General features: G+C 38.9%; 1 protein-coding gene across 1 annotated transcript in view; it reads left to right on the forward strand.

Annotated features, from left to right (window-relative positions):
• LOC113956364 (collagen alpha-1(XV) chain-like) overlaps positions 1-15,227 on the forward strand; it is a 125,003-nt gene extending 109,776 nt beyond the window's left edge. The window contains exons 32-42 of the mRNA XM_027662847.1: positions 621-710; positions 3,154-3,203; positions 4,931-5,041; positions 5,771-5,915; positions 8,340-8,404; positions 9,647-9,775; positions 9,952-10,011; positions 11,346-11,405; positions 12,344-12,529; positions 13,520-13,635; positions 13,976-15,227. Coding sequence (XP_027518648.1) covers positions 621-710; positions 3,154-3,203; positions 4,931-5,041; positions 5,771-5,915; positions 8,340-8,404; positions 9,647-9,775; positions 9,952-10,011; positions 11,346-11,405; positions 12,344-12,529; positions 13,520-13,635; positions 13,976-14,183 — 1,220 coding nt within the window. The 3' untranslated portion in view covers positions 14,184-15,227. The remainder of the gene's footprint in view (positions 1-620; positions 711-3,153; positions 3,204-4,930; positions 5,042-5,770; positions 5,916-8,339; positions 8,405-9,646; positions 9,776-9,951; positions 10,012-11,345; positions 11,406-12,343; positions 12,530-13,519; positions 13,636-13,975) is intronic.
• The last annotated feature ends 10,154 nt before the right edge of the window (positions 15,228-25,381 follow it).

Consider the following 25,381-nt stretch of genomic DNA (forward strand, 5'->3'; position numbering starts at 1 on the left):
AGGGAAGGGAAGGGAAGGGAAGGGAAGGGAAGGGAAGGGAAGGGTTTTCTTTCTTTTTCTGGTGAAACTGTAAGATCATATCTTGGTCCAGTCTCAACATGAGCCTAGGACTGCGCCTGTGAGAAAGATTTATAAATCTTGAGGAGTGCAACACAGTTCCTGCAAGATCTAATTTTGAGAGGTTCTCTGTCAGAGGACTATGATTCTGTGCAGCTATATTATCATTTATTGGTTTGGTTTGTAGTCTGGACATAGGAGAAGATGTGGGGTGCAATGTGCAGTCATAAGAACTGTTTCTGCACTTGCTGCAGTGAAATTCACAAATGCAATAAGAACAGGTTTGTTCAGAGAGTCTTAGGCTAGGTGGTTGGGGAAAGGAGAGTAACAGATTCACTTGTAAGAGAGAAACTGTCTTGCACATGTTAGGGTTGATAAGAGAGGAAAATTGGGCAGCCATTCAGTGATCATGAGAAGAGTGAGACAAGCCAATCATATAGGGGCAGGAGCCATGTGCCCCATGTGTATGGAAAAGTCTGCTGTCACTTTCAGTGGTTTGGTTGTCACTGCTATAGTCTCTGCTGTTTGCAAGTTCTCATGAATTTGTGATGCTTTTATGACAGGTGCTAAAGCAAACAGAGATTCCTGGGGACTGCACAATTCAGCACCCTTGAAAGGAGAAAAGGGAGACAGAGGTGCTCCAGGACCACCAGGTATCCAAAATTCGAAACAGAAATTAAGAAAATTTTCTTTTCTGTTCTGGCTTATCCACCATGAACATCTGTTCCTTTCTAGGTTCTGTATTGAATGTAAATTAATGTATCACAAGTATTTTTGCCTATACCTGATGATTTCAGGTTCTTCATAGGGAGAGGATTATGAGATGGTTATTCTTATAATCTTACTGTAAAACTGCAGCTAGTGAAGGCTGGCAAAAATAACACAAGAATTCTGGTTAGACTGAAGACTAATTCACCTTTCAGCTAAAATAAGAGAGGTTTATTCATTTGTTTGCCGACCAAATCCAATAGATCAGCTAGCTTCTGTGTTTTTCAAGTTCAAGCATGTTAACTAAGACCAATACTGTTGCTACTCTAAAAATATTCCTGTTTGGTTCTTGCTTATTGATGTAGTTGCTAAAATATCTTTCATACAAACCAGTTGTCTAGGTCTCACAGATGTCCACATAATCATTGACAGGGAAAATTCACAAGCCAGAAGTTGCATTATGGAAGTATAGGAATCTTTTTAAAAACCTTTTTTGAGGTGCAGGTGGCAGAAAGTCTTTCCACTACAACATCTATTGAGTTCCAGCAACCAGAAACCTTTCTGATCTGTCATATTTGTCCATGCAGTGGATTTATTTTTAATTCTTACAAAATGTCTCCTCTCCAACCTTTACAGACAGGGTCTATTAGTTGAGACCATGCAGACATATGAGGCCAGCACAAAAAGTCGGTAAATGGCTGGCTGAGCTTTATTTAGCTACTTCGTATAGCAGCAGGTGTAGTAACTATCCAGAGTGCAGGTGCTGTGCTCCAACCACATGTACAGTGCTCAAGGACAACCCCAATTTTTCTGGCTGGAGGAACACAGCCTGGAGCCTTCAAAGAAAACACATTTAGAAATATACAAGGAGAGCTTCTTTTCTGTATGGAGGAGATTCTTTGTGAATCCTGGAAACAGTGGAGCTAAAGGAAAATCAGTGAGGTGAAGCAAGATGGCTTCTTGCTGGGCAAGCATTAGATCTGGTAATAAGTGAGTTCTCTTGCTCCAGGGACTAAGTCAATTTCTAGAGCAGATTCCAGGTGTGAAAGCAGTGTAGCTTCACATTTTCTAAAAGAAAGTTCACCAAAGATCTATGACTTTATGATTGTTGGGAGGGCATGATTTTGCCATTGATTATGCACATGCAAAATGCTGTTAGCACTTAGTCCATGCAGCAACATCTGAAAACAAAGAAAAATGAAAATGTCTGGTCTACTAGCAGAAGCCACTCAAAAAAGTATGTTTCCCTCTGGCTAGTGCTAAGATCCCTAAAGGTCCTGCCAAAAATTGCCTACCCGGCCTCTGCTGAATGTCTACAGGAGAGAGCTGGAGTAGGTTTGCCCTTTGAGAAGCCATGTCAGTCAAACTTCTCTGGCTGTCTGTACTAACAAACTAAACTCACATGGGCTTCATGTAACTTGTTCAGGCCTAGTCTGCTTGCTGGTCATTCTATGAAGACCACCTACCATTCCATTCCACCTCTCCATCCCCTTCCCCTTACATGGATCACTGCAGAAAGCTGTAACTGGTGGGGTTGGAATAAAATCTAAATAGCTGCCATACTGGGAATACATTTCTGTTCCACAGTGCAGATGTACAAAATGTCTGCTTGACTTAATTTTATCTGAGGTGACATACTGAGATATGAGCCCTATGGCTGGACCCAAAGATCTCAGAAATTAATCAGAAGACATTTGAGGAAAATGCATTGAACTGTAATGGACAGCTGTAAAATAGTTTGATAGTTTTTTTCCGAGTCTATGCCAAACAGATAATATTTGAAGGCTTTTTAGACTTTTTGTGCTGGCTTGACAGCTTTGGCTGACCACCACTGGCAGACAACACAACACAGGTGGTATAACCATTGAATCTGATATTGGTTTTCATTGCAGAAAAATGTCAAGGAACAGTTATTATACAATTAGCAGCACGGCAGCAACACCATGGCTTTCTCTTGTCAGCTATGGTACTGTCTTGGCCTGAAAGACCACACAAGTACTGATGGATCACCACACTACCAGCAAAACATATGAAAAACTTCTCTTTTACCTTGGTTTCCATCAAAGGAGTTAACTTGAATGCTTTTCTTTCACCCCTCTTCCGAGCTGCTATGTTGTCAGAAAATACAGTTTTTCATATTTGAGCCTTCTTTTTTGCTAATTTATCTGAAATTCACAGTCAGATTCAGAAGTTATTAAGGTAGAGGAGTGACACAGGGCATTTAAGTCTTGCTTTGTTAGGAAACCAAACTAAAAATATCTGTTTGATTTAAAGGTTAATGCTATTAGTGTAAATAGTTTTCCTTTAAACTCCTAAATCAGTAATACCCTAAGCAATGCTTTTAAAAAGAAAATTACAGTTAATTATTGTGTTTTCTTCATTTTTCAGGTCCACCTCTGCCTCCATCATATTTCAGCCACTTTATTAATAGCATAAAGGTAATTATATCCCATTTGTGTTTGAGGTCTGTTAAGTTTTTTTTAAAAGTGTACTTTACTATAAATTAAGCATAAAACAGTGTAACGTAGTGAAATACAAAAAACAGATAAGAACACCAGCAGTTACAAATTATATTAATTTCTTAAACTCCAGCTGCATAGGCAGGTTTAATTCAAGCATAGAGATGTCCGTTGTCAGTAGTATATAAAGATTACTTTTGAAAAAAACTTTATTACTGAAATAAACTTTTTTACTGAGGCTTTTTACCTTCCCAATGGTATTAAAGTGAGTCATAATTCACTGTTACCTAACATATCTGCCTTAAATGAATGCTTTTGTTTCCATGCCAGCTCAGGTAAGAGACATCCGCTACCTAATGGGCTCCTAGAACATTGGGCAGGGGGGCTGGGGAGCGTGGAAATCACTTCCATGTCATGCTATTTATCTTTTAAGTGCACTGAATAAAATAAAATGATGGAAACTACTTTTCCTGGAAGCTTTTACAGCAAAGATGTATCTGGTCTCTCTCTGTTCTGTTATTCTCCTGACTGCTTTAAGTGGCTTAAAAATGAATAACAATATGATACTGTTTTAAATGTTTTTAAGTGAACAAGCTCTTTATCAGTAGAAGATTTGAAAAAAATTGAATCAAGTTATCACTAAATGATGCCTCCAAAAGTGGTGTGCTGACAGTCTCCTTGAAGGAGTCTTAAGTGCTGTCTGGTTTCTGGATTTTGTTTCTGCTTGGTGGAGTGCACCTAAGATTCCTATGATATAAAGTTCCCCATGTATGCATGGCAGAGTGGGTATGGCTTCTTTGACCTTATAGTGTAATGTCTGTAGCTTTACAGCATTAGCTGCAAAGAACTCATTTTTCATTTTCCAAAATGGCCTACCATACAGAAAGCTTTAGTTCTGTTTACTGGACTAAAATTTGGAGGAGGAGGTGCACACAACCATCTCCTCTGGCTGTCTACAGATACCTGCCATTCTTGCTTTGTCGTTTGCCTCTTCTATTCAAAGGTTTATATCTCAGAGATGTGAAACAAAGTAGGCAAAAAAAAAAAATGAAGGAAATAAACCGTCAGATAAACGGAAGGGGAGGAAGGAATGTACCACTGCTGTGGTTAATTTTGCACAGAGATAATGGTTTGGTACTTAAATGCTTCTTCTTACCCATTGTTTCCCAAACTAACTGATAATCAGTGATGGAGGACAGAAGACATAGAGTTCAATGTGTCTGCAATTTTATGTGGTGTCTGTTTTCTTTTCCTGGTACACATCTCCACCCACCTCTCTCATCATATGAACTGTAATCTTCACTTTGCCACATACATTCAAATACCTCTCCTTTCCATGTCAGTCTTGCTTTGCTTTTTCCTTCGTGATGGAAAAAAGCAGAAAGCCAAGCTTTTATGCTTCCTTCGACTTCTTCTTTGCCTTCAGCTACAGCACAGAACAAGGTTTTGCTCGGAAAAATAGCAGGAAACAGCAACAGAGGTATTTTCTCTGCCTCCACCTCACCCCACCTCCCCTAGCCCTGAGAGCCTTTCAGCCTCGATAGAGAAAGCATTCATTTTCATCCCATATCACAGAAGAAGGATGTTAAAAAGATTTCATGCAGATGCTTTTCTTTATTAAGCTCAGAGATTTCATGTAACTTTAAAAGATAAGTGCATTGAGTTCTGATCTCAGTTCAGTGTTTTAAAATATTTTATCTTTAAAGGGTGAAAAAGGAGACAATGGAGTCACTGGTGTAAAAGGAGAAAAAGGAGAACCAAATGGAGTGGGTTTTTTGACAGGACCTCCTGGACCTCCTGGAAGACCAGGAATAGTTGTAAGTCTCACAAATTGTAGAATAGGAATATTTGTGAGTACCCATTGTTTTAATTCAGAAAGCACTAAAAAGAGACAAACATCAAGATGATACTAAGAACTATAGAAAAACTCTTATGCTAAGCATTAGGAGAATGTTGCATTGAGTGTAAGCACACACACTTCACTGTTGTGCACAGAATTAATTTGCTATGAAATGTTGATGTAACGCTGTGCTCATCTGTCTAATATAACTACCTCAGTATGTAGATCATGCTATAACAGCCTTACAAATCAAAGCAGCATATATAATTTTGATGCTACTAGTTATATTCCCATAAATACTGAAATAGGCCATATAAAATTAGTCAGAGGCTGACTTGAAAATTATTGGCCACCTAAATAATTAATCTTATTTTCCTAGTAATCCAAAAACATGAATGAAAAGTCCAGTGTGTACCAATCTGGATCATTCCTGTGAAATTCAGCCATTTTTTGAAGGTGGCCTTGTTGTGTTAAATTAGCAAGACCACCTTCAAAAACACTGTTGGAGCTAGTCCATATTGCTGAGAACCATCTCTTAAAATTTTCATTTTCCATTATATCCATGCCTCCTTGAAGAAAATTACACACAAACTCATGTCTAAATGGCAGTGTGCTGGCAGGCATTCAGAAAATGTTGCCACCAGAGATCATGGCCCTGCAGTAGTGAAACCAATACATTCAAGGAAATACTTTTCATCACCTACAGGGACCAAAAGGAGACTCAGTTGTTGGACCCAGAGGACCTCCAGGGTTACCTGGCTTACCTGGCTTACCAGGTTATGGAAAAATCGGACCTCCTGGCCCACCTGGCCCACCTGGCCCACCAGGACCCCCTGCAATATATGGTTCAGGTGAGCTTTTCACTGTATAAGCAAGTGTATAGCCATGTGCCCAACCCCCCTGTGACCAATTCCTTCACACCTGGCAGGATATCCCACCTGCCCACTCTCTCTGCGTACCTGAATCAGGTTGTTTCCCACTCTCCTCCTGCCCTACACTGATTTCTCCTGGGGGGTGAGTTGGAACTGAGACAACAAAAGGACAATTTCTCTGCAAACAGTTTTCACTAACTAGTGCCATCGGGAGTGCTGTTGCGTGAAAGATTTTACTGTGGCTGCATTTGTGGCTGGGAGGAAATCTGCATAATAGAGACAGGCTGCCTTGAGAGCTTTGCAAAATCCATCAAATTGAGCAGTTGCCTAAATTTGGGCCAAACCACTCTTCTTGTGCTGAATGGACTTGAATGAAGCTGGTGGCTGTCACAAGTGGTTTTTCCCAGGGCTCAGTATTGGGTCCAGATCTGTCTAATATCTTTATCAATTATCTGGGCAAGGGGATCAAGTGCACCCTCAGTCAGCTTGCTTCCAAGTTGGGCAGGAAAGTTGATCTGCTGAAAGGCTCTACAGAGGGACAGACTGGATCAATGGGCCAAGGCTAGTGGTATGAGGTTCAACAGGGCCAAGTGCCAGATCCTGCATTTGGATCACAACAGTCCCATGCAGCCCTACAGGCTTGGGACAGAGTGGCTGGAAAGCTGAACAGTGGAAAAGAATATGAGGGTGCTGGTTGACAACTGCTGAACATGAGCCAGCAGTGTGCCCAGGTGGCCATTGGCCAATGGCATCCTGGCCTGTATCAGCAATAGTGTGGCCAGCAGGACCAGGGCAGTGATTGTTGCCCTTTATTTGGCACTGGTGAGGCCACACCTCAAATACTGTGTTCAGCTTTGAGCCCCTCAATTCCAGAAGGACATTGAGGTGCTGGAGCAAGTCCAGAGAAGGACAGTGAGCTGCTGAAGGTCTGGAGCACGAGTCTGATGAGGAGCAGCTAAGCGAGCTGGGGGTGTTTAACCTAGAGAAGAAGAGGCTCAGGGGAGACCTTTTCCCTCTCTACAACTACCTCAAAGAAGATTGTAGCCAGGTGGGAGCTGGTCACATATTCCAAGTAACGAATAACAGGACAAGTGGAAATGGCCTCAAGTTGCAGGAGGGGAGGTTTAGATTTGATATTATGAAAAATTTCTTCATCTAAAGGATTGCAAGCACTGAAACATGCTTCCCTGGAGTGTAAACATGGTACCTGGGGACATGGTTTAGTGGTGAACTTGGCAATGCTGGGTTAACAGTTGGAACTGATGATCTTAAGGGTCTTTTCCAACCCCAATAATTCTCTAATTGTCTGTTAAAAAACAGTACCCACAGTAGTCTAGAATGAGACTGCTGGAGAACTGCTTCTAAAAAGTAGTTCCTACACAAATGCTGAATAGAAACAAAACTTTGGGAAGGTTGGTTGCTCTACCTTTAATGATTGTCAACTTAATGGATTAGAAAAGGAGCAAAATGTGCTGTAAATAGTCATATCAGGAGAAGAACTTTGCAAACAAGGTGGTATCAAAGGGAATATGTGGCTATAAACCAAGTGTCACAGTTCAAGACATTGGCTTGAAGGACCTGCTCTGGAGTGTCTTGGTAAATGCCTCAGAGCATAGGTTCTTCAGTTTGTAAAAGGTAATTTCAAGTCTCCTCTGGGATTCACAAAAACAAACAGGCAAGGTCAGTGTGTAGAAGCTCTTTCTTCCAAACAGCTTTGAAGTTCTGATATCATGCCATGCATTTGCACAAGATGCTTGCTTTCAGTCTTGCATATCTTTCAGTCTTTCCTGCCTTAAAAGAAAGAAGTTTTTACTCCAAAAAACAGGGACTTCTGAGCTCAAGGTGAAGAAATTCAGTTTTGGAGTAAAGACAGGTACTAGTTATTAGATGGTGTGGACTGCAGTCTTAGAAGTTCAAGTTCATACCCCTAAATAATTCTTTATTGCTTTGAAACATAAGCTCAGCTTACAAGTGAATTTTTTATCTAAGGAAAAGTATTTTTTTTATTTACTTTTATAGCAAAAGATATAACGATGCCCTCCAAGTTTATATGGGCAGGAACTAAAAGTTCTTCCTCTTCCATATGCACATCAGCAGCACCTTGCAGAACAGCATTCTGGTCTGGCTCTTCATTTGTAGAGTTTCTACGACAAATTACAATAAAAAATTTGGCCTTAACCTCCCAAATAACAGAGAAAAGATTGTTTTATCCTTGCTTTTAAAAAAATCCTTAGAAGGCATTTTCTGTAGTTGACTTAAACACAGCTATTCAGGACTTGACTATGGCTATTTAAAACTTCCACTGCTCCTAGACGTCACCACTAAGTCCTTTCTTTATGTCACTCACATTCTCTCTCACAAAACATGTCCTTCAACATGTATTCTGTGCTTGTTTTATTTTAGCAGCTGCAATGCCTGGGCCACCAGGTCCTCCTGGAGAGCCAGGGTCACCTGCCACCAGGAATCTGGTAAGAGACAAAATAAAGAAGTTGCTATATTGGAAGCTTTCATCAAATCTTCTGGTGATCACCAGTAGCACTGAAAGAAGAGTGAAAGTTCCATCCTGTGTTTTTGTTTACTAGATTGTTTTATGAACCACATAATTTTTAGCAGGGAATCGATATAGCTGAGAAAAGGGATGAGAAGAGAAATCTGTCCCTTGCCTTGTTTAACAGCCTGTTCAAATAAATGCAAGGATTGGTGGCATGCTAAAGTGGTGGAATGTTATATATTCCATGTTCAAAACAATGTCTCTGACTGTGGCAACTGAGATACTACATGAGATGATACAATGTTGAGATACTAGAATAACTACTGAATGCCCAGTTTCTATGAAAAAAACACTTTACATTACTAGATTGAAACCCAGTAATATAGGTCATCTGATTCTAAGATGAAAACTGTAGATTTCCCTAGCAAATCTAAAAATCATTGTGCCAGAATATACATATAAATTTGTTTTCTTTTGTTACATCATGAGTCAAACCAGAATTGGATCCCAGGTATCCATGGAGTAGAAAAACCACCTAAGGCAGAAGAATTGGTAATTTCTAAATTAAGATTTCATAGTTCCTGGAGAAAAAAAAAAAAGAAAAAAAAAGCCAAAAATCTCTTCAAGCTAGCAGAGGGCATTCATTGCAATTGTCGGGGGAGAAACAGATATTCCAAGACTGGTGCCCCAAGGTAGAGGACTGTAGTTACAGGCTACTGTCTCAGATAGGAGGTCCAAGTCCATTTAGGTCAAAATTAAGATTAAAAACCAATATGCAAACCTATAGTAGAGCCTGCATTATTCATAAAGCATTAATATGCATTCTGACACTGAAGAAATGAGAAAGAAATGCTACTCAAGTATCAAGAAATTACACTCTCCAGAAACTTGATAAACTACCTGGAATTCTCTTCTGAGCTCTGCATTTTGATCTAGGATGCTAAACTGCAGCAGTGCAATGATCTTCACTCTGTACAAAATTAACTTCTGCTGTAGTTCTAGTACAGTCCACAGAATGATGATGCTGGTACACCAAAGTAACAAGATATTTATGTTACCAAAGTTTTATGGATTAAATTATGTAAAACTAACTTTATGAGCATTTCCTTCAGAAGAAGCCTTGATATTTATGTGTTCAAATGAGACTTCAGTTTAACAATTTAACTTGCCAAATGTTCTCTGTGTCTGATGAAGTATGTTTTCTTTTCCTATTTGACAGGTTACAACATTCCAAAACATTGAGGGTATGTTGGAAAAAGTCCATTTTGTAGCAGAAGGTACACTAATCTATCTGAGGGAGACCAGTGAGGTTTTCATCCGTGTTCGAAATGGATGGAGAAAATTGCAGGTACTATTGTACTGCATCTTAATCTTTTCCAATTCCCTTACTCACAATGGAGTTGTGGGAGATATTTTTACACAGGTGGAGTAGTATGGGTACAAAGATTCCTTTTTTTTTTTTTTTTTATTTAGAAGCTCCTGGTGACATGCTTTTGTTTTACTCTTCTTTTTTGGTTCTTTCAGCTTGGTGAACTAATTCCTATCCCTGCCGACAGCCTTCCTCCTCCAGCCATATCAAGCCATGTAAGTACAAAATATTGAACCATGAAAAACTGAATCTAGATGTGTGATACACTTGGCAGTAGTTCCATGCAGATTACTACACAACATGATTTTCCACTGAGATTTTTCAGTTCAAAATAAACATCCTACCACTACATAAGCTTGCAAATTGGTTTGCATTGGACAGTCATCTCTTTCCAGTATCTTCTGAGATTCCAAGACTACAGAGACAAAGCAACACTTACAAAAAGCAGAATAAAGTAGGCTGCCAAAAAAAACCCCAAAACCAACCAAAACCAAAACGAAAACAATGAAACAAACAAAAACAAAACAAAAAAAACCAAAACCACAGATTTTGGTTTCATAACACTGAAGTCAGTCATATGAAGCCCTGATCCCCTTCAAGGAAACTCAAACAAGTGTTTCTGAAAGCAGATTTTCTTTAAAAGATTATAGTCCTGTATTCAGTGTACCACAATCAACACCTTCATGTAGCTTATCCCACGGTGTTCAGAGTGTCTATTCTAATGCCTCAATTGTTAGTTAGAACTTGACCCCATTCTGCAAGTTATTGTACCGACCTCCATGTGAACATGCTGTCTGTCCCAAAAAATTACAGGAGGATGAAAACCAAGAAGTGGCAAATTGGATAGAGAACAGTATTGTTGGTGACAGGTTAATTGGTCTGCTGAGATAATGAAAGGGCAAAAGAGTGCTAGGAAGGAGCAGTGAGAAGGAAGATGGCCAGAAGGAAATAGAAAAGGTTAGAATAGGTCGGGGAGAAATTCATTTAGTATACTGGGAAAATGTCTAGATCTGAAGTTGTAATAAATTGTCTGCAGTCTCCAGTTGACACCATACAAGTTTCTCCTGTGGTACAGCCAGTGACTGATTACTCACACGTACTGTAACTGGAGAAGAAAACTTTGCTGTTCCTGAAACAACTAATATTCCCGCCCACTGCATTTTTTTTTCCACATCCTCCATACCCTTTCAGTTTTGATTTTACTGAACTGTTCTTCTACTCCTGCCAAGAGCAGGCTTCTTCCATGCAGGATTCCAGGTGTGATCCAGCACTAATACCAGCTCTGGCAGAGCACTGTGGAATGGGTACATTCGGGTCTAGCAAGGCTACACTGGCCAGGCCAACCTTTAAACACATGTTTATGTGACACACCAAGCTGATGATATGCAGATAAAGTATTCTGGCTACGTTGTTTGGGGCTATTTTTCAAAGGCAGGACAGTTTTAGGTTCTCCAGTGTTCAATGTTTGCTTTATTTTAAAACTTATTGTCTAAAATTCTGATCTCAGTAGCATATTTAACATATCTGTTTGCTTCTGTTCAAATATCAGGGATTTCAGTCCATTCCAGCACTGAGGCCAGTATCAGATATGAACAATGGAAAACCAGCAGTAAGTATGAAATCTGTATTGCAACTGCATAACTGTGGTTTGAAACGTGATAGATTGCATCTTGAGGGAGAGTTGTGATATTTACTCTTCAAATTCAGAGCTTTTACTTTAGAAATTTACAAATACGCTTCTTTATTTTGTTTAGACATCTCAGACACAATTTTAAATTGTTTCCTCTGGATCTATTTTCATCATCCCAGCCCCTTTCCCATCTCAAAGAAAAAAGAATCCTGACTCTGAGTCAGCAATACTTCTTCACTTAGTGATTGTACTCACAATACAGAGTAACTTTTAAGTTAACAGAAGTGTAACAATTAAATAAGAAAAATATTCATTAGAATATTTTCATTAAAATATTCATTAGAATATTTTCTATCTATGTGGCACTGCTTGTTTTAGACAGGCATTTTAAAAACTAAGCCTTCATTTAAAAGACTTTAAAATATTTAGACAAAGAAAGCAAAGTAACTGAGTTATATTTAAAAAGACTCAAAACAAAAAGAAAAAAAACCCAAGAATGTGGATTAGTTCTTGCATCTGTGCTGTTATACTTAAACATGTTACTTCTTGTATTTTTCAATGGTATACGGTCACTACTTACAACTTTTTTCCATCCTTGTAGGATTTGGGATTTTGTTTGTGTGAAAACTCCAAGACTTCTACTTGAAAATACTAGCTGCTTTAAAAAGAATTTTAATTTTTAGGAGTATATAACCTTCATGGTTTCCATAATATTGAAAGATAAATTGGTATTTCTGCTAAGAGCCTGACAGCTCTGAGAAATGTAATGTTATGGCACCAAATAACTTTCATACCTCTTATGGAAGTTGCACATTCCATGCTGGCAGGAAGAGGGGGCACTATTTTGTTTACAAAATGTCTTCCTAGTGTTATGAACTTTTTTTTGCAGTGGTGCCTTTTCCTTTTTTTTCCTCTAGTTGCATCTGGTGGCTTTGAACTTCCCATTTTCTGGTGACATGCGAGCAGACTTTCAGTGTTTTCAACAGGCCCAACTAGCAGGTTTGACATCTACCTATAGAGCCTTCCTCTCGTCGCATTTGCAAGATCTGGCCACAGTTGTCAGAAAAACAGACCGATACCATTTGCCAATAGTCAATCTTAAGGTAAAAATGAGTACTTAGTATTTGTTATTTTAGAATAGGCTGTAGGTGCCCCAAAAATCTTGGAAAGTGACAAAAGCACAAAGTTTCAGCCCAAAAATTTTACAAAGAAGCAGCTTTGCTTCATATTTCACAGTCAGGTTCAAGAAACAAAAAAGCAGCGATGAAATGGAAAACTACTGAGCTATTATGTTTTACCTTCTGGTATGATCATGGAGTATAGTAGGATAAAATGCCTATTTTCTCATTTCTAACTAAAATGCAAATTCTGTGCTTAGGAATGACGTTGGATTTACCCCAATGAAACAGAGAGGAGAGTCTAGAGCATGAGTCATTTTGTGGTCTCACATAAACAGACACACACTAAAACTGAGGAAAATAAACAATGTTTCTGTAGCATTGGCTGGCTCCCAGAACAAGCGGCCAAAGAAGCCTACAGGAATAACACATGATGCTTGGAACATGTTGAGTGGATGCTACTCTGAAATGCATGCAAATACAGAGCCTTGAGAGAAATTTGTGAAGACAATATTGTTTCAACTTTGACTGGAAAAACTCAAAAGGATTTTGAGAAGTAGCCCAGTGCAAAGCTTTTGCGTTGAACATTTGCAACACTTTTCACAAAATTGTGTTCCAGTCCAAGTTATCTCTATATTTTCTCCATATAGCTATTTAGTACTTATAAGCAATTTCTCAAGCAATGCCTTAAGAACAAAAGGACAGTGGGTGATCAAGCTGAATTTTTGGAGAGACAATAGAACAGACACAACTGTGAGGCAAAGGCATGGATTGGAGAGCATCTGTTTGCACAGAGATGACAGATGAGACAAGTTTGTTCAGGAACATCGTGCAGAAACTGATGAGAAAGCTGGAATCATAAGGGTCCTTAAGTGCAGATAATATTTTTGATTTGTAGATAAGTCTATAAAGGTCAGGTATGACGCAGATTTGGGATTTGTTTTGTTTGTAAAAGTAGCTTTGACATTTTAACAGGGAGAAACCCTTTTCAGTAACTGGGAATCTATATTTGATGGAAATGGTGGACAATTCAACATTCATGTTCCAATATACTCCTTTGACGGGAGGAACATCATGACTGATTCATCTTGGTAAGTTTACATTACCCTTTATCTTTTACATGTTACATATAGGGGGGTTTTCTACTTTTACCAGATAGTAATAGAAATAGTGGCAATATCTTGGACTACTAGAAATGTGATAAAAATTTCTTGTTTTCCTTATGCCGTTTTTCTTTTCCATTTCTGATAGTCTAGGAATGGGATATTAAGTTGTGTTGTCCTTTCTTTCTCTCCTTTCTGTCTTTACCTAGCCACTGTTTGCTTCAAGGAGAAGGAATGCAGAAATACAGGTCACCACATATATAGGTGTGCAGCTGAATAAAGCAAAAGAGTCTCTTCCCGGAAATAACATCTTAATGTTACCTTTCAGGCCTCAAAAAGTAATATGGCATGGGTCAACTGCAAATGGGATTCGACTGGTTAGCAACTACTGTGAAGCCTGGCACACAGCTGATATGGGAGCTATGGGACAAGCGTCACCACTGAAGACAGGGAAACTTCTTGATCAGGAAGTGCATAGCTGTAACAATCAGTTTATTGTTCTCTGTATTGAAAACAGTTTTGTGTCTGATCCCTAAGGAAAATAATTCACCTGTTGCACATAGGAATATTCCATTCAATGACAGAAAAAGATGACACTGAAATTTCATTTGTAGTGATGTAAATATTTTAATTTTTGTAATTGCACATTTCAGGAAAAAAAATAGCCAAAGAAAACATACCTCAACACAAACCACATTCCAGTTACATGAAACATCCAGTGCACATATGGCTGGCTTAAAGCCCTTCCTTCCACTTGAACCCCATGCGGTTCAAGGTTTGCCAGCAGCTAACTCACAGCCCCAAGTCTTTCTGGCTGAGCTGGAGGTCACTTCGGGGCATGAGTCAAGTGTGGTCTATGAGGAAGATCCAGTAGCTGTCTTATAAGCAGTATGGCTCAGCAAGGCTGCTGCTGCTTCAGAGCTGAGAAGCTGCATGCTCCATGCTCTCCTTCTCACTTGCATAGATTTTGAATACCCAAGGCACTGTTCATATATATGCAGATATACATACTGTCCCTGAGCAAATACTGGAAGGCTGTTACACTTTACAGGGCTTGCATTTTCCAAAAAAAGCTTTGAGAACGAAGGTGCTCACCTCCTCTTAGTTTTAGTGGAAGCTGAGTACCTGACTCCTATAAGCTTGTACAGATTGAAGCTAGGTGCTTACACAGAAATTTAGCAGCTTCCACATCTTATTTCAGCTTTTTTCTGTGCAGATTTTAGGCATAGGGCTTTATGCAGGAGGAGTGAATTTCACCTAGACAAAATCTGGTCTTTATTTTGGTGCTACTGTTACCAGGAAACCTGAAAGCAATGTTAATAGTAATAATCCTGTTTTACTGGTAGAACTGTGCAAAGTAAATGCAGACAAATGAACCATCTGACCTTTATTTATTTCACTGTGTATTAGAGCAGTAATTTCCTTTTGTGTCAGACTTCCAAATGAAATATGTCTGTCATGGTTTCTTTAAAGTGGGTTCTACACATTGTTATCCCACTAAATTGTATGTAAAGTGATTTTCCTTTTTGTGAATTTTACCCTTCTAGCATTCACATAATTAAAGAATTGTTAATATAAAATAACCGCAACAATGATAGGAATGATCAAGTAATGGTAATATTCTTCACAAACAGTTTCACCATAATATCTGAAATCTTTTGCTTTTATATTTGTCTACTGCATACTTTAAACAACATATTTACTTGTATTTTATCAGAAGTGACTATGGAGGTCAAACTCCACATTATCTTTTTTTAAGATTTAATCTAGAATCTATGTCGGAAATACATGTTCATTTGCTGACAAATAGTGTATTAAATAACTAGACAGCTACCTTCAACGGACAAAAGCAAATCACACTTACAATACTAAACTCATATATAATTATAAAACCAAATATTGTGAAATCCAGCTTTTTTTTTTTCCAGTTGATTATAAAAGCTTATTTCCCAGGGTCAGCTGAATGATATGTTCATTTTTTTCTGGAAAAGCAGAAAATGTAAATTACTACAACATGGTAATAAGGCAAAAGCCATTTATATTACATTTAAAATGTATGCACAACAATTCATTGCACTTATTTATTGTTCACTGAGCACTTTTGTGCAATGCCAAATTCCTTCAGTTCACAGAGTTGGAAGAGTTGTTATATGTACATCAGGGTTTCACTCTGAGTCACAGAAAGTTCAAGGAGGAAAATAAAGTGCTTTTACCTGCTTCAAGCAGGAACCATCTACTTTTAATCCTTTAATGGCCATCAGTGTTTCTGCTTGCACCCAGTCATCATCCTCATTCCTTGCTTTTCCCCTCCTGAACTAGAGCAGCCCTCAGGGAGCTGGTTATCTCTTTGCCTAGAATTGCAGTGACAAGAGGTGACAGGGTGATGGGATCACACAGAAGAGCTCCGCAAAGGAGGAGGAGAGAAGACTAATAAAAACACACAGATTTTAGGAGATACTGAACTAGAGTTCAAGTTGGATCCAGCAAAAGGAGTCCAGAGCTCGATTTGTGCCAGTCCTTTTACAGAGCTAACCCGGAAACTGAAATGGTTAAGCACCATCAATAAGTTGCTAGAGAACTCTCAGTGTTTGCTTCCCACCTCTAACATTAATCTGCAGGCTACAGTAATTGATTGCACACCCTTTAACTGAAGAAAGAGAAGGCAAACAAAAAGTTAATAACCATTTGAAAAAGAAATACTGAATTTTTACTGGAAACATTAATTCATTTATCATGGATACTTTGGGGATGGTGCAAAATGCAGGAATACGTAGTCACTCACTCACTACAGACTCTTTCTAGATGAAAAGCATTTTTTGTTTTGAAGGTAAATTGGCACATGAATTAAAAATTGACTTTGAATATACTACTCAAAATAGGACTTGGTTAGAATCGAACAACAGTTTTCAGCGGAAGCATTATTTTTAATGCAATGTTTACTGGCTTGTATTAAATTTGACAGCTAACTTTGGTCCAAACAGGAGACATGAACTGTGTCATTTTCAAGAAACATGCATTAAGTCACAACACTTTTTGTTCTAATTTACCTGCTCTTTAATAATCAAAAGGAATTAAGACTCCTTGGTAACAAATGAAAACATTTTTTCATTGTGTGTTTCACCTCCTCAAGGACCATTCTTTTAAAAAAGTGCAAATACTGCAGCAGATAGCCCCCGATTTAAAAAAAATAATACACAAACCATACCTGTTATCATCACTGTTTTATGCAGCCAGAATATAACTCCTGCCAGCAGGGCAAATGTGTACTTACAAGTTGTTACTCTTTAGTATTTTGAAAGCAGTACAGCACAATCAGTAATACATCTGTCTGAATTGACTGAACACATCCAATGGACCTTGTGGTATCATTCAATGATTTTTAAAATAATTTCCTGATGTGAAATTGCGAGGGTTGGTTTTTTTTTTTATTCTGAATTTGTAACACATCCTTCGGAATTGTTTAAAAGTTGGTGTGAGAGAATATAGGTTTTAATCTGATTAGGAAAAGGGGAAAGTCATATTGGGCAAAAGTGCAGGAATGTGCATGCATACACATATAAATGCAGGCACACTTATGTCCAAATACCTTTTTTCATCCTTGCCACCTTATATCCCGCGACTGAGATAGTCATTGACTGCCTCATTATATATTTTGACCTCGTGCATGGAGAAATTTTTGATAGTCAGATTTACAAATCTGAGCTCAACAAAAACGTGGCTTCCCCTCCAGTCACTTTCCTACAGTTCTCTTCATGATTGCAAATATTCCCCCACAGGGTCATATTTGTACTGAACTGTGAATACCTTACAGTCCTGTTCTGTCCCACTGATTTTGTTAGCAATAGGTAATCAGCAGGTCTTTTGCCCTTCTCAGTTCAGGGATCTTTTCTCTGGGCGATGGCAAAACACGTCATGTTACCATTTATCAGTAGTGTGCTGCTTTGCCCAGATGAACCACAGCGAGATGAGTGGTTTCTCCTCTCACTGCTGCTATAAGCAAGCCAAACCTGTGAGTTTCTGCAGTGCAGCATGTAAATCTCAAAGGACTGATAATTAACAAAACTCATCTTGGTGTGACCAAAGGCTGCCTAGCCTTGCCTCAGAGCTGTGCAGTGAAAGAAGAAAAAATGAGTTGCAGTATGTCCTGCCTTGAAGATTCCACAGTTCCTCTTCTTTTGTGCTGAAATTTAGGTGTTACTTGCAATTCTCAGTACTCTCCTGGAGAAGAGAACCTGTCTTCTAGATTTTAAAGCAATTAGATGCTAGAATTGCAGTTCCATTTTGGTGTTCAAGTATTGGAGTTAATGGTATGCATGCATCTTAAAAAACATCTCATTGGGGTTTGGCTGTTATTTGTTGGTTTAATATGTAGTCAAAGCCTGCTCTCTAACTGTTCCTCCCTGCTGTCTCTCCTTAATGCATCAACAGTAGCTGTCCAGATATAGAAATATTTCTAGATTAGCATCTACTTACGTACTTTGCTGCTGTAACCTGAACCTAGCCTCCTTTTTTTAACCTGTCAGAGGACTGTTATTTGCTGCATCTTAAAAGGCCTATTTTGTACCTTAGTACAGCTTCCACTGTTACCTCTCGATCTAAACTTTTTACTTACCAGATTCTCTTCCACTGTATCTGTAATAAAAAAAAAAAAAAAAAACCAAAAAAAACCCCAAAAAAACCAAACCTACTAATTCTACTCCTAATTAATGGCCATATGTACATACAATCTAACGTGGAGGTGCACCCAGAGTGGATGGTTCATCTCCAGCAGTATTAGGTTTTACCTGCAGAAGAGGGGAAAAAAAGTCAGAACATCTCGTCCTGTGTGGGCAAGAGAGGGCAATAGAATTACAGACAATACAGACTGTGGGAATTTCTACATTGAGCCGGTTTGCCTGGGGTAGAGTTAATTTTCTTCACAGTAGCAGGTATGGGGCTGCGTTTTGGCTGTGTGCTGAAAACAGTGCTGTTAACACAGGGATGTTTTCATTATTGCTGAGCAGTGCTTACACAGCACCAAGGATTTTTCTGCCTCTGACCCCACCACACCAGCAAGGAGACTGGGAGTGCACAAGCAGTTGAGAGTGGAAGCAGCCAGGATAGCTGACCCCAACTAACCTAATGGATATCCCATACTATATGGCATCATGCTCAGCATAAAAAGCTGGGGGAAGAAGGGGGAAGGGGAAATATTTGGAGGGATGATGTTTGTCTTCCCAAGTCACAGTTCTGCCCTATGGAGCCCTGCTGTCCTGGAGATGGCTGAACAATGCCTGCCAATGAGAAGCAGTGAATTAATTCCTTGTTTTGCTTTGTTTGCATGCATGGCTTTTGCTTTACCTATTAAACTCAGCTCATGACTTTTCTCACCTTTACCCTTCCAATTCTCTCCCCCATACCACCCTGAGGGAAGTGATCCAGCAGCTGTGTGGGGGCTTAGTTGCCAGCCGATGTTAAGCCTGAAGTCATACGTCTGAAGTCAGTTCAGCATCACACCCTGGTGTTGATCAGAGGTAACATTATAACCTTTCCTCACTGGTCTCAGGGGCACTAGTGATGCTTCAGCAGAAAAGGGAGTGACAGCCCTGTTTAACCTTATATAAGAATTAACAAGATCACCAGCAAATTCAAATTCAGACCAGGATTATGATGACAGTGCCTCTGCAGGAAGGGTAGGTTTTGTACACTGCACTTGGACTATGTTCACATGATTAACGGCGTAATAGCTGTGTTTTCCATTGAGCAGTACCAATACCACCTCATAGGCATTTTGTTTGACCTTCTTTGTTTCCAGATACATCCACCAAGATCCCAGCTGTAGTAATGGCTTGCTACTGGAAAAACATTATCTCCCCACTTATTTAGAGGATGGGTTGGGTTTAACCTCCAAAAAATGTTTCACTGGTGTTTAGCTTTGCTCTACAGTTATGTATTTTAACTTTGCAGTCTTCAAGGTTTTCGTTATAGAGTCACAGAATATACTGAGTTGGAAGGGACCCATCAGGATCATCAAGTCCAACCCTTAGCCCTGCACAGGACCATCCCCAAGAGTCACACCATGTGCCTGAGAGTATTGTCCAAATAGTTCTTGAACTCTATGAGGCTTGGTGCTGTGACCACTTCCCTGGGGAGCCTGTTCCAGTCCTCAAGCACCCTCTGGGTGAAAAACCTTTTCCTGATATCTAACCTAACCCTCCCCTGACTCAGCTTCATGCCATTTCCTCAAATCCTGTCACTGGTCACCAGAGAAAAGAGATCAGTTCCTGTCCCTCAGCTTCCCCTCATAAGGATGTTGAAGACTGCAATGAGGTCTCCTCTCATTCTCCTTTTCTCCAGGCTGCACAAAAGAAGTCCCTAGGGCTTGGGAAGTCCCTAGTATACATCTGTGAACAGGTTGTTTCAGAAGTATTCACTACTGTCTTTCACTGACTTTGGTTCTGCCTACAGAGTAAGAACATGTCTGTCTCTCAGCAGCTTTTTCCCATATCACTATCACTACTCTGCAAAGTTTCTCTATCATTATGGCAAAGCTGCTCTTAAATCACAAATTTAACTCAGACATTTTCTGTTCTTAATCTCAAACATCCAGGATTCAGAGGTAGCCCATACCAGGAAGACACAGCAATCTTGACACCTTACACTCACAAGTCAAGATCTTTCAAACAAATCCTGAGACTATCTGCCTCCTTTGCTGGGATATTCAAAGCCAAAACCACTGTATAAAGGCTAATTGGCTTAACAGTTTGGAAGAGTACACTAAAATTTGCTATGGCAGAGCTGATCTGAGTAATTAAAGCATACACCACTGACATAGCTTGAGCATTTGGGGGGTTATTTAAAAGTGTTTTCATCCTTAAGACTTCAGAATTCCCATCTTGATCTCCATTTTCATCCAACTAAAACTTGCAGAAATTCAAAAGAGTAGATATAGAACTGCTGTTTTTGCAAAGGCTTCAGATCCAGCCAAAGCTGATGCTGTGCATTAATCCACGTGAATTAGAAATGGACATACAGACTTGTTGCTAAAAAGTAAAAACTAATAGGCAGAGTTCATTGAGATAGTTGAATGTGTATTCACTATCTCTATCCTTGCTTTACTGTAATTTGTCTTAGAATGGTAGAATAATGTAGATTGGAAATGGTCTCAGAAGGTCATCTAATACAACTACCTGCTCAAAGTACAGCTAAGCTAACTTCAAAGTTAGATCTTCTCGAATTGCAGGCGAAGGAACTGAAGGCACAGCAGTGTGCTCAGATGCCTATGCCTCCATTTTAAGGCAAGAAGTTGGTATTATATGCCATAACTTTTTTCTGTTAGGGCAGGAAAGTGTCCAGTTGATGGACAGAGAATTGTCACCAAAGTCAGAATAGGTTTGTGGTCTTGGCCTCTCAAAATACTATCTCATGAACAGAGATCTATTTCACCTATTATGAAGAAAATGTTGGGGGAGAGAAGCAAGGTAAGTCAGTAGAATGTAACTCATAGTGTACACAACCTAGCTATTGATGATATATCAGAGGACACAGCAAGCCTTAGACACACACTAGCGACGTCCTGTTCTCAGTCAAGTGTCACACAATGACAGATAACAAACTACTCATTCTGTGAAAGTCACTAAATTACAGTATCTTTCTTACAAAACCCAATTGCTCATCACCAAGAGAAAAGGTTAGGAGAACTAATGAGTAGCCTAGATGAGGGATCAAAATAGTCACAGCTGCATCTTCTTGTACTGGTACACTCAGTAAGACATAAGGTGGAAAGGGAGAAGGGTAAGACAAGTAAAAAGGACAGGGGAGGAGCAATAATAAGGTTCTGAAGTTGTGGTGAACTCTGTGAATGAGAAACTAGAAGGAAACGGGAAATTATCGGCTCTGTTTTGGATCTATAAAAGCAACTCCAAAGGCAATAAAAAAGCTAGTCTACAGGTTGGAGCTATAAAAGGGACAATGAACTTGGAGGAGATGACTGTGAAGAGCAGCCCAGTTAAATCTGACATGTCAAACACAGTAATGGAAAGAATTTATGTATCCATGTCCAAAATTCATGATCCTCTAATTTCCCCTCAGCCACTGGTAAATATCCATAGGCAGCTGTGCTGCCCTTAACACTTTGGGCTATTAAAGAACAAGAATTTCTTTCCATAGCTCATGAATAAGAATCCACAGTCATTGAAATAGGTCCAGTAGGAAGGACTCAGAGTAGCACTCCAAATATCCTTAGTCTTGCAAATAGCAAATAAGGTCTGTGAGCACAAATTACTTGGGCATTAAACCTATCTTTTCCACTAGAATAATAGGTTAAAATGTAACAGCTCTCAGGCATACTTTTGTAGAAAAACTCTGATTCCAGATAGAATCTATTAACTCTATGAAGTTTAGACAACCCTGCTCACAAGACTTTCTGTTAATTTTTGAGTATCTCTGTACATTGTGCAGAGAACTTAAACATCAACTGCAAAAAACTACAGTGACAAGACTTGAGCTGCCTAAATTTAAAATAAGTTACTTCTAAACTACTGAAACCTCTTTCAGTCAAAGGCAGGTCAAGATAAGAAGCAGAGCAGCAACTTTCTCTCATCAAAAATTAGAGCCTGCTCAAAAGTCAGTCCTAGTTCACAAACAAGAGAAGTCTAAATTTCTTTTAGCCTAAAGTAAAATACCATGGATGAATGTGGTAACAATCCATCTATTCCACTACTTCTGGGAGAACTTGTCAGTGTCTTTCATTATTATTAGTAGTGTCCGGTGACAGCTGTGACTCTCCCATCCAAGCCAACTCAGAAGCATACAGAGAAGTAACTACAGGACAAAGTTAGAAGAGTACAGAACAGGACAGGAACCTTCTGAGACTCAATCATGCCTTTACAGTTTTTGATGGCAGTGTTCAAATTCACACTGCATTTCAGGTTCAAGAGGTTTATGGTGGATTCATTTCACAACATTTCTTCCTCATTTTGCTCACAAGGAAAGCAATATCCAGAGAACTAGAATTACTCATCAAGGGCTTCAATGACTAAGATGTGGTGTGGCCCAAGAGAAAGGATGATCTCATGTTTGCGGCAACAGAACAGTGCCCAGAGGAATGCAATTCTGTCCCTGATTCAGTCACAGAAGAAAAGCTCCACATAAGTGGATCCATTTTTGAGTAGGTTACAAATAGTGTGGAGTAGATCAACATGCAATACCATGAGGGTTAACATAGGCCTAAGTCAGTTCAACCATTCCAAACACCTCTGTGTTCCACATCCCACATTCTTTCTTGTGCCCACAGAAAGCACAACGTATCAGAAACACCCTGCAAGTAAAAGATACTTGTTCCTTTCTGGCTTAGCTCTTTGTTTTGGCTCCTATGGGATAAGATATGGGCAAGTGTCAGCAGAAGGGAGGGCAGAATCCCAAAGCCTCTCAGGCTCAGAGAACAGTTTTCTTACAAATGCTAAGAAGTCTCTCTTCTCAGCCAGGCCATGAGAACAAACTAATTCTGGTGTGTTTGTAGGCCAAGCCATTTTAGGGAGTTGATTCAAGTGGAAACTGAAACTGTATTTAAAAAAGAGCCACAGCCAGGCTTCAAAATATAATACTTACACAATTCTTTGACCTTTAGCAAAGTTCTAAGAAAATCTGTATCCTGGAAAAAGATAGAGCATTCAGCTTCCCAAGCAAATCTGTTATTCTGAAAACTAAGAGCATAATAGACTGTACTTCTAATGAATTCAACTACACCTACAAAATGAGTAATCTTCTCCATAAAACTAAACTGGAACAGAATGATGCACAGAGATACTCTAATTCTAATCTTTTGTCCTACTGAATCTTGAACATTTATTAGGCTCTTAATTTTATGTCCTGTAATACAATCATTAGTTTTGACAAAATTAGTGCTATGACCAGTTAGTTAAAATGAAATTATCGCCTTGCTAGTGAGGGATTTTCCTTTCTCATCTTTTTCTCTTCATTAGATCAAATGAATATATATTCTAACTACCATAATTTCCAATATTTTGTTGGCAGGATAGTCCAGTGCCATGATGGACACATTCCTGACCTTCATTTAAAATGCTTATTTTTTTTCTTGATTTTATTCTGTCTTTAAATTAGGAAGTGATGTATTTCTCCTGGTTTTTGGTAATGGTTGCCTTTAAACACCATGAACAACAGGCAGTTTGGTTGTGTGGGTGTGATGACAGTATTTTCACCACTACTATTGCAAAAGTTCTAGGATATGTAGTTTCTCTAGAATCTTGGTTTAACATTCTTACAGCCTCAAGAGGGACAGTTTCTTCAGCAATCTACTATCCAGTCTACTAGGACTTCTTGGATAAAAGTCAATTTTTGGAATTACACTCCAGGGATGTGAGTGATGGAAAATGATCGTGGTAACAGAGAAACAGAATTTTGAGAAACAGAATGAAGCAAGTTATTATTTGCAACCAGAAAATGTTGTTCAGGAGAATTCCTGGGCTAACTCAGAACTGAAAACAGCATGAATTATTATTTTTTGTGTAGGTCCAGTGAAAAAAGTCTTCCCTCTCAATAATGTCACTTGGAAATGGAGAAATAACCAAGGACTCAAGTAATCTCAAAATTATATATTCTTAGAGAAAAGTTAGAAATTTAATTGGTCAAGAACTGGTAAGGAACAAAGCTCTGCAAAGGATTTCTACCATCTTTCTTGTCACTGAATTATTTGTAAACTTATTCAAATAGATCTTTAGTCTACTTTTATCTTTTTCAGTTTTTACTCCCGAGTAGTTAAAAACTCCATTATTTAAAGGAAAAAATACCTTTTCAGAACATACTATAGGAAACCTCCGTATAATTTGCTTGATTAAGGTATAGCATCTTTATAGAGTGGACTCTAACTATTGTTTGCAAATGAACAAATGAAAACTTACAGCAAATACTGCTTAGAGAGACAACAGAAATGGGATTTTGAAACAGCCAGGTAGAATCTGAACTGTGATAGAAAGTTTGATGCTATCACTTCAGGTAACATACAGCCACATGCACTGAAGAATGAGAGTGGATAGGGAATACGTAACAAGTCTAGAAAAGCTGCAGCAAAACAGGCAATTCCAACAGAGTGCTATGGAGTAAACTCTGTCTTCTCTCATTCCGAGTTTGAAGGGTTAATAAATCAGTGTAAGGAATGAATGAATGAATGAAGGTATGTTACTTTCTTCTCTCTTCTTTTTTATTTTTACTGTGAGTTTACACTCTACTGAACAAAATGTTTCTTTAATGACAAAGCAAAAGTTTTATTAAAAATCTGTTTTGTGGAGTTTTTTTAGTGATAACTGATATTTAATCCAAGCTGTGATCTAGATCCCCAAATCTAATTTTGGGGTCTTAGCAGCTTATCACCACAATTCTCACATCCTACTCTAGGAAATTTCTTGTCTGCTATGAGCCCTAATTCCATCGAAGAAGAAGTCAAGTTTGTCAAGCCCACAGGATGCCTGCCTGCTAACGGGTACACAGAGATTTACAATGGCAAAACCTTATGATCTGTGCATTCCTAGAGAGACATCAACTTTTGGTGAGTTACACATGCTGCTCCTCCCCTACTCAAGGCAAAACTGAGCCCAGTCTCAGGAGGAAAATGACCTTTCTTGAAAAGCAGAATGATATAAATTATTATTTGCACCCTCAATTTGGTAGGAGGAGTAGTGTTCAAACAGGTAAAAGCTGTACCTCCACAATAAAAAAAGTATCCCTCCCTAATTAGAGA

This window comes from Corapipo altera, unplaced genomic scaffold (assembly GCF_003945725.1).
Source record: "Corapipo altera isolate COAL_440 unplaced genomic scaffold, ASM394572v1 359, whole genome shotgun sequence".
NCBI classification, from domain to species: Eukaryota; Metazoa; Chordata; class Aves; order Passeriformes; family Pipridae; genus Corapipo; species Corapipo altera.